Source organism: Apostichopus japonicus, chromosome 13 (assembly GCF_037975245.1).
Source record: "Apostichopus japonicus isolate 1M-3 chromosome 13, ASM3797524v1, whole genome shotgun sequence".
Lineage (NCBI taxonomy): Eukaryota > Metazoa > Echinodermata > Holothuroidea > Aspidochirotida > Stichopodidae > Apostichopus > Apostichopus japonicus.
Genome location: NC_092573.1, coordinates 14174790 through 14185663, shown reverse-complemented (window position 1 = coordinate 14185663; position 10874 = coordinate 14174790). Strand labels below are relative to the sequence as shown.

Genomic DNA, 10874 nt, shown 5'->3' with positions numbered 1-10874 from the left:
GAAATAAATAACTATTATCTGTTTATTGTGAAATGCTCGACCAGTGGCGTAACGATGAGCCTGGAGGGGCTCCTGGCCCAAAGGGGCCCCCTATCAGGAGGTCCAAGCAAGGGTGTCCGCAGAAATGTTTACAAGGGAGGGGGGTGAGTAGGTAATATAGGTGTAACGCACTACTTGATACTATCTAAGCGGAGCGCCACCATCGGTTGGCGCGGAGCGTACGACGATTTTTTGGGGCCAAAAAATACTCCTAGATCGTCGGAAAAGACACTTCCCGTTGAAGTTGCATTTACACATCGGTTATTTTGAGATCTCATGTCTTAGGATTTTGACTTTCAATAATTTCAGTAATGCGTTATGGGTTCGTATGCAATGAACATATACTAGAGAACTGTTGGTTGGGGGAAATCATTGAAATGTCAAATGCTTAACTTTTTTTCAAGGGGGTGGGAAGGTGCCCCCACCCCCAACTGTATGGAGTAAAATGGAGACTACTGTACAAATACAGCAATCAATCTTAAGCATAGGCCTAATTTCGGTTGAAACTTTGTCTCCATCTAAGCCTAATTTCCTGTGCTTTTAACACGACATCTAGACGTCCCTAATACACAACCCGGTCACTTGTTATCGATGAAGTGGTGCGTTGCCGGATTTTGTCAAGGTCTTGGTACTACGGGCGAAGGTCATTAATTAAGTTTCGTAACTCATCGGGAAGAGATTAGAGGTGTGGGCGTAGGGTTGTGGGCGCGCGTTTTCATGCAGATGGGAAAAAGCTCAAGAAGTGATGGGTGCGTCCGCCCCCCCCCCGCCCATGATACGCCCTTGGATCCACTACATGCTATTCACAGACGACGTGCTCAATTCTCCAATCGCATGCGGAATTTATTTTAGATTCATTGTAAGAGTTACGGTACTAGGTTTGGGGTAACAATGAGCATTTAGGTCCGGAGTATATAACATTTTATCTTGATGGCAGTGTTGCATCGAAGGACATATGTCTAGTGCAGTTCGCACAATTGATTAAGGCGTCCATACACACACACGCGTTATGATACACCCTATATATACATATATATATACATATATATATATATATATATATATATATATACATACATATAAATATATATATATATATATATATCTATATATATATATATATATATATATATATATATATATATATATATATTCAAAAATTTGAAAACACCACAAACTTTAACTTAAACATCTATTTACCAAAATTGATACAAAAAGAACGACATGTTTCGAAAGTAGCGACTTTCATCATCAGGTTACAGACGCAAAATGAACAAGTAATAGCAGACAAATGTACACTAGCAATAACACACAAGGAAAAATAGATTAACTCAACAAAGATAACACTGGACAGTCAAGCTGTTTGTTGAGATTAGGTTTATCCCAATTGATATGTAGACTTTCTTTGATGATAAAGCATAGCCGCTTATGTGACAACAACTCATTCAAAATTATCGACTCCGCTCCCACTAAACTCCAGCTTATGATACACCCTATATATATATACATTAGTAAGAGTGGAAAAAATGGAGTTGTCGGTGTAAGTGGTAGGGTGAGGCGCACGCCCCCTCCGTGATCCTCGATCCGTCACTGGCTACCCTGTGTATATAATAGTGATCAGCGCTGTATGTATGACTGTTCCTCTTCTCTTCCCGGAGTCTTGGGGTTTATCTTTCACTCCCTCCTTTTCTCCTTTTTCTCTCTTTCTTCTTTTTCTTTTCCCTTCCTTCCTCTCCTTCCTCCTCTTTTTCCCCCCTCTTTTTTCCCTTTTTTCTTCTTTTTTTTTCTCTCCTCTTTTTCTTAGCCGGGGGGCGCGCGCCCCCAACGCCCCCCTGGATACGCGCCTGTATTACTACTGAATATGGCCAATAACAAGTTTCGCTTTCTCTTTAGCTTCCTCAGCTTTAGGCAAATGTTGTTGACCAAAGGCTAATTTAATGTAACTTCATAGCTACAATAGAAATTAACACCTTTGTATGCGTCGTAGGTCATATCCAAATGTGACTGACACTTAGCAAGCTATAACAAATATTTTGAAAATCCGTATCACGACCCTTTCAACCACACACAAAATGTAAACATAGAGGAGCACAGCATTACGTGTAGACCTAATGAAAAGCCAAATATGACGTCTAAAATTTCTTCATTTTGTTTGGTGGGGGCTTCTGGGGATATAAAATATTAAGACTAACTGCCCAAATCTTTTCGGCAAAAGGGATAATAGAAATTCCTAGGAAACAAAAGCTTCTTTTGTTTTAGCTAGATTATATCGGTGAAAACTGCATCATCGGTAAAAACACATGACTATATCGTTAGCGCATACATCAGTGTTATATTAGCAGGTCTGTATGGGTGTATATATATGCCTATATATTTTGTGTGAATGTAACATGATTTGGTCAAAATTACAACCCAACGTAACATATATATCATTATAGATTAACCCTATGCAGTACAAAGGACTAGATCCATTCTAACTAGATATGTTAGATGGCTATGTTTTACTGGTAGTCCGCCATTTTGGTTTGTCTTTATGTAAAAGTAAAGTACGAATGAACCACTTTATCTTCTACAATTGTCATGTCCTTCATCTTGATGTCTTCTGCTTCCTCCGATACCTTTCCATCTACCACCACACACCTGGAGTACTCTTGCTAAAAAGGAAAAAAAAAGAAATATTGTGATAACTTTAAATAACAAACATTAACAATTAGGCGATCCATGGAGTTGCAGGTCTCATCTAAGAATTTGATCGTATGCCATACTTTGACCAGAGACGGTACGATGCCAACACAATGTCCTATTTACCACCATCCAAGTTTGAAGTACAGGACCTTTGCAGTTTAAGAGCAGTTTGCTACAGTTTAACTTTGAAAATCCACTGACCTTTGAAATTAATAAGATGTAGAAATTAGAAATCTGATAACTTAGACGGAATCAGTGGTTTCCGTGATTGTTCATGCTACTGTTGTTTTCTTGTTTTTGTTTTTTTTTTAACTAATAAAAATCCAGTTTGTTGGTTTTAATGACCTTTGATCTCTGACATTTGACTTTAAAACGTCATCGGTGATTGTCAATCAAAGTTTGCAGTTCATTGTTCTTAAGGTTAAAGAGAAGTTTGCAACACAATTTTAAGTCTGATCACGAGACCTTTATACGGTTTTTGATAATTAATGCGAACTGAATATTGGTCGTTAGCAGTTTTTCAAGTAGCATGAAACCTTTGGTCAGGTTTGTGAAAGCTAAAGAAAAAGTTTTAATGACCTTCTATCTGACCAGACGTCCCAATTCCCGGGGACAGTCCCCATATTCCATGCGTCGTCCACGGATTAAGAGGGTCTCGGAATTGCCCCCTTATTTATGTGTCTTCCCTTGAATTTGAAATTTGAAAAATGCCATGAATAATTGCAAGTTTGTCTGTTTGCCTTCCTATTCGCAGAGACAGCTTGAACTTAGGCTGAGCTGTGACTGTTTACAACTATAGGCTACATACATAAATTTCTTGCATGACTCACAGATAAAGATAGGCAACCCAGATCGCTGAATAATTTCATAGCCTGTAATTAACCGTGGGTCAATTTTGGAAACCTAGACAACCAAAATACTGAGTGACCATCAAAATGCCTTTCTTTCAAAGTACAGTATAGTTACTGACCCTTGATGTCAACATGTCCCCGGATCTCCTGGAAAAAACTATGGTCACCTTGTTCTATTTCTGAACTTTTGACTGAATGACGTCATTTAACAAGGAAGCTCAGTAGGCCTTACAGAGGCATACGCACACCAGATCTGATGCCGTTTATGAAACATCCTTTCGTCCAAATTTGGTCAAATCATATTGGGAGACATTTATGGAGGAGGAAAGTGGGGCAGTGGGGATGGGTTGGTATTGGATGAACTTGGGGAAATAGTTTGTTTGCAAACCGATGAAAGCAAATATGCATTTTATTCTCCAAGATATGTAAATGTAATTCCTTCCTACAACGATCTGAATGGAGTATAAGGGAAGGGGTGGACCTTGTCACCTACATCCACTCCCTCCCGCCAAAAACTGTGAGAGATCCTAGCAGTGAATGAATCATTCATGATTAGTGCACAGGAGTCCGTCAAATGCCGAAAGTGAAAGTTGGGCGGATGGAAAGCTTTTTGGTGTTCATACAAGCTTAAAGCGGAACAACCCGATAAGGTTAATAGGTTTTGTCACATATATAAATAATGCAGAATACTCCTAGTGCTTTGCTTGTTAACAGTATGCTACACTCATTAAAATAACGTATTAGCAGTCTTAGGTGTAGGCTATATGTACTGTAATATAAATTATGCAGTTCCTTAAGTAAAGGAGAATACGACATATTTGGTTATAAATTAACTGTTATCATATCAAAACGATGAGAGATACTTGATCATCGATCCATACAGCTCGAGTAAAACAAAAGCGCTAGGTTTTTACATCCATACTCCATGGTTATCCTTAATAAATATCAATTAAGTTGGTAAATCAACTGATGATCGATGTTTCTCGATTAATTATCCTGGTTATAGAAATAATCTGGCCTATCAATTGATATCTAACACAACCTATTAATTCAGTCACGTGTCCACAATATTTAAAGGTGGAAGCTGTAAGCAGGGAATGACAAATGTCCTCTGACTCAGGTAGGAGGAGCGTGAACCTTTATGGACGGGTTGCTACAGGCGAATGATGCATGTAGTGGTGGGTTGATGAATGCAAGTCCCCCACAGGGGAAGTCTGGGGATCCTCCCCTTGGCTATACAGTAGGTCTAAACACAAGATTTTGCTTATAAGTTTATTGAAATTGGTTAAAAACAATCTCCATACTAAACGTATTCGCCGCGACTGACAATGGATTTTGGGGAAACCTGCGCCTCCCCCCCCCACCCACGCCCACCCCTTCCCTTGTGCACACCACTGGAACAATAATAAATGTTTATTTCGATGAGTGAAAACCTGGCTTACGTTTATCTGATAGCTGTTAGCCTGTAGTGTTAGAACATGAAATCATCTATAAGATGTCATGACGAAGATACATAACATATATATATATATATATATATATATATATATATATATATATATATATATGTATATATATATATATATATATATATATATATATATGTATATATATATATATATATATATATATATATACTACAGTCGAATAATTAATACACTTACGAGCGGAGCAGCAAGATTCTTATTTTAAGATTGAAACACTCTTTTTATAAACAACACCAGTTTTGAAAAGAAAAGAAATTTCATTCTTTACGTTCAGAGGAAATTCAATCTTACCTTTGGGGCGTCGATAGTGGTGAAATAGCCATCGTTGGAAGAAGGGTCGGGGTTGGGGGTTGTAGTGGTCGACGGAGTCGTCTCCCCACGCTTAGCGCAGTAGTAGGCCAAATAGGCAAACAAGAGTATGAAAGCAATCAGGAGCAGGGATAATGCCACATCGACTACTAACATCCTCGTCGGTGAACTTTGTTTTTCTAAACGAAAAATGAAAAGAAAACATCTCTGTATGATAATGAAAATTAAATCTCGATGTCCTTAATTGACATTTTTACAAAGAAGAAAAGAAAACGAATTCGAGCATACGCAATGTAGTCGGTAAAACAGTTTGATGTGATTGGTCTTATGAGTTGTTTATAAGAGGCGATATTTTATTCAATAAATTCCCCCAAGATATATAGAAACTTGAAACGGAAACTGAACTCCTCCCTCCAATTTTCAAACCAAATACATTTACTTCGATATTGTAACCAGGGTTAGAATATATATATATATATATATATATATATATATATATATATATATATATATATATATATATATATATATATATATATATATATATATATATATATATACATATATATATATATATATATATATATATACATATATCAATATGTCAGGAGATAATGTTATCATGTAAGGTTTTGTCAGTAATAAATTCAATATGGTAAAAATCTTGTTTCTTATCCCAGAGCATTCCTCATTCAGAAGACAAGGGGACGTGGCTATTCGTAGACTTACCTTTGCAGATGACCCCGAGGTCATTGTCATGCTTCCAGGAAGTAAATGTAAAGTTCATGTAGGGCAAGACTTGGACATTACCCTCCCTTTTACTTCTGTCACAGTCAAGGATTGACTCTGCCCCCTCAGAACACATAATGTTCCATTCGGGTGAGCTGAGGGGTCCAAGATGCTCTGTGGATTTAATCGATTCTGCCGGACCTTGAAATCCTTGTTGTCTGCAGACCACAGTGGTTGTAGCCTCATCAAATTCGATTGTGGAAATAGTCCCCCACTCATCCTCTAAGAAAACTTCTACGTGTCCCTCGCGAGGATTATCTGACACGATGCGAATATCTGTACGAATGTAGAAGACATAGTACATGTTAACATAATAGGACTATATATAATACTGCACTACTTAACATATACAATTTAATGATTGGTCATTGCTGCGAGCCAGACTCGAACACACTTTTCTGTGACTAGTAAAGTGTTATTTTGGATTCCAAGTAAGATTGAACTGGATCCAGCTATCTGCGTTTATATCATTCTGATCTGACAGTACTACCAGTGGCTTTTTGTATCTGTACACATTAGTACATGAAAATATGTCATTTCCCCTCCCTCTACCCTCCCTAACCCCTCCCCCTCCATATATGTTACAAACTGAAAGTGTAAACTCTAGCTCAGTATCCTTTACTTATATACACGATTGTGATTAGTTAACGCTATTGATTATGCAGAATCTCCTCACCTATGTATTCTTTATTAGAAGTCGAGGATGGAATTTGTCGATCATGTAGGCCTGTATAATTTAAAATAATATACAGTAATAAAATAATAATTGAAAAGTCTCTTCTTGTTTACGTAGTTAATTGTATGTGACTAGCTCTTGCCGTAACTGCAAAGTTGAAAGATATTTCACTTGAATTTTTTACAATTATAACCAAATCCTTTTTGTTCAGTCTGCTACCATCAAACAAAGATGACATATTATATGCATTTACGGATGCTTTTGGTAAAAGCCTTGATTTATCTTTTTGAACGCTTTGTTCGGTATATTCGGGGAATTTATTTGAATTTTGACTTCCTGAAAGATGAAAATTGTAAAAATGAATTCGTTTATTTTCTTTCACTTTCTTGCACCTTTGACTTATGCTACATATCATAAGCACCACATACACATAACTATACTGTTAAGAAAAGTGTTGTAATTTTACGGTAGATTACCGACAGTCAATGTGCTATGTAGCCCCTGTTATAGCCCTGTGCTATAAGACGCAATTGAACTGCAGTTTTTAAGGGGGGAAACGGTGCGACGTTTTTTTTTTTGACGTTCGAACGGTAAAATCACGTCATTAGAATTCAATTAAAGAACAGCTCCTCTCCTGTAAACGATTCTACTGTTATCAGATCAATGTTGACTAATTATGAACTTACATTATAAACTTATTCTGTATAATTACGAATGAGTACCACAACAGATTAATGTGTACGTTTTTTTAGAAAAGTCACCCAGGAAAGAACCTGGGCACCATAACCAAACAACGGAACGACTGATCCGCCCCTATAGTCCCCTTGCATCGAGACTGTGAGATTATCGTCAGGATGTGTATCACGATTCCCATTCAAGGGGAACATATTCAACACATGGTACTAGTGATCTGTTTAACTTTTTAAGAAAAGTCACCCGGGAAAGAACCTGGTATACGAACAACCAAACTCCTAAACGACTGATCCGCTCTCAACCCTATAGTCCCCTTGCAACGAGACTGTGACTGTGTGATCATCGTCACGGATGTGTATCACGATTCCACTAAAAGGGGAACATATACTACACATGATCTTAATCAAAAGGCCGAAAAGTGATCTGTTTAACGTGCTTAAGTAATAGATGAAGTGCACTTCTGTAGGTTATAATAGTTGAAAGCCAAGTCAGCTATACATTCCGATTTTGTGTATTGAAGATTATAGTGAACACTGTCACTTTAGTGTAAATGCACAAAATTTGACACAAAGGGTAAATAATATGTTTCGAGTCATAATATCCACGGTTAATTTAAAGTGCATTCTCACTGTTATTCTACGACCAAAGGTGAATGTTAGTATATGGTATCATAGTATTTTTACTTCAATTACGTCCTGTGGTTTTATAGATGGGAAAGTGTAGGTACACAATGAATAAACATGCTTTATAACGGTTACTTTTATTTTAGCAGTAAAAACCGCTGTACTATACAAACGGCGTGCCACATTAATGTTACATTTCACCTTTAATTGACAGTTGCTAGCTCAGCTGAATGTTTTCTGCAAAACTGCAAAACTCATATAAACAAACCATTTCAAGATATCTTAGGATAACATTGACTCATATCCTGTTACGTTAAAGTCATCCATCAAAACTCAATATAGTTTTGCATTCTGGTTTAAAGATAATATAGAGGCAGCTCTGCATTTTAAGTATTCAAGAACACAGCCATTTACTTTTCAATCTAATTTCAAACTTGTATCATGGTTTATTTCCTTAAAAAGAAGGAACATGAGACAAGGAAAAAGGAGATGGGAGGAAAGGAAATGACACTGTTATCCCTTGTCTTGTATTTTTCTCAAACCTAAATGGATAGGTACTGCGCAGAAATATTCTCAGAGATCAATCATGATTCAAACCAACCCGCAATCATTTGTGAATACCGAAGTTCGAATCACGGTGGCGGCTGGAAGGTTTTTCACTGTTCTGGATTTTCCAAATCACTACAATTTTAACTCACGGACGACCCTCCAGTCTTGGTACGTTCCCTTGCTATGCAAGGAACGGCAAGATTTATACATGTCGCTCATGTATACATGGTGAATGGTTTGCTTCCATTATTGCGAAACTATGAAACACGTCAGTGTGGGATTGATAGCATTGATTAATTACGTAACACTGATCCATTGACTTATCGAGAAATGCTCAATCTAATAACTCTACAAAATAAAACATGATTTGATATTCGAGGAAGAGCATACATATATAATGAATGCAAATAGCCACGTAAGCGACCGTTCTGTCTCTCATTCCTTTTCAATATTATAACGTTTAAGACCAAATTATATATTTATTTAATATGTAGATATAAATAGATATATATATATATATATATATATATATATATATATATATACATATATATATATATATATATATATGTATATATATGTGTGTGTGTAACGAACCGACTGGTTCGCTCATCGTCAGTTGTTTATCACAATTCTCTAACAAGGGGAACATAATGTTACACATGATCTTTGCCACAAGGACACATGACAACATAAACACATTCACTGTTGATATTCCAGTTCTACAAATAATTTTTAAATTAAAAGGAAAAGGGGTAAAAAGTGTCAACTTACCTCCGTCCATAACTTGAGCTTGGCAAACGCAAACAGTAACAAGAAAGATACCAATGAGTCTATAAGAGAACATGGCTAACATCGATTTAGGAACTGAATTCAGAGTCATTACGTCCACCATATTCATTGAAAAGCAGACTACAGGAGGTCAACTATAGCTGAACTGGTATAATCATGAATGTAATGGTTTAGCCGTCTTGATCAGTATGCTTATCGCTTTTGACTTCAACCGGGAGGATATTAAGGTTGTCGCTTCACGTCTATCACTGTTTGAAGTGATGAATGAATTAGACGGTTTTTGTGTAATAAGCTAAGTTCTTCTATGTGATGCGTCACTGTAACACATACGGGAAGCAGGATGTATCTCGACTGAGCAGTACATTCCAACTATGGTATTATACATAGCAGTACGGGAAACAACTAGTGTATTTAGCCAATTGGTCTTAGTTCAACATTCAAATGTGGCACAAAGAGGAACAGAACATCCAAGAGATTGTCTCTACAAGATGTCTAAGTTACATTCTAAGTTTATGCGTCTACAGACAACTTATAATTAGACCATGTGATGGTACGCTGGTTTGAGGTCTTCAGAGCACGGTGTTACCTCCACGGATGTATCCCAGAATGCATCTACCACTGGTTCTTACACGTCATCTGGAAGTTCCTACTGTGCCAGATAATATATATTTATCCAGAAAAAATCACTCATGAGCGTTTTATTGTCTTGTAATATATCTTACCGATATTGGGTCCTTTATTTACCTCATTTTACTTCATTCACAACAAGTGATGAAGAAAAAAAGTTTATAGGTTTGACCTTCATTTTAAGGGCAACAGCTCATTGTCTAGAGCTTCTCAATCGAAGAATTGAACTTTTGTAACCTTTTTGAAATTAAAGACGATGATATTCATTGACCGATTTATTAGGTGGAAGGAACTTAAATGTCTTTGATGTACCATTACTGTCTTTGTTTATTCTTTTCAGATCACTGTCAAGACTTGTGATTGTGGTAGCAAACACATTGGCAACCGAATAGAATCATTAGTTACCTGCTCAAGTCCAATAGATTGTTTTACACGACAATTTGTAAACTACTCACCGAGCACGCATAGTTCGTTCATATGGTTTAACCTTTACTTGCCAAACTGTAAATTACGGATATGGGAAATTTGTCTGGCAGAACGTATATGCATTTGACATGGTGTTAGTCAGGGCGCAATACGGTCGAGAATTATAAAGCGGGTGAATGTGTTATATTATCGGCATTCTTCGTACGGATACAAGACCAGATTCGGAACGCGCTGATCACAATTGCATTCGCCCATGCCCCTTGTTGACTTCGTTTTTCATGAAACAACAATCTCAAAAATATTTTTCAAAGAGAAATTAGCATTTTGG

At 37.0% G+C, this 10874-nt stretch overlaps 1 protein-coding gene across 1 annotated transcript; it reads right to left on the bottom strand.

The window, feature by feature from the left end:
- Positions 1-1217: 1217 nt before the first annotated feature.
- Positions 1218-9840, bottom strand: LOC139978587 (uncharacterized). Its single transcript, XM_071988929.1, has 5 exons — positions 9662-9840; positions 9476-9612; positions 6101-6436; positions 5354-5550; positions 1218-2693 (listed from the first exon to the last, which is right to left on the bottom strand). Exons 2-5 carry the CDS (start codon positions 9600-9602, stop codon positions 2571-2573), a joined length of 783 nt encoding a protein of 260 aa, XP_071845030.1. The 5' UTR covers positions 9603-9612; positions 9662-9840; the 3' UTR covers positions 1218-2570.
- Positions 9841-10874: the final 1034 nt, after the last annotated feature.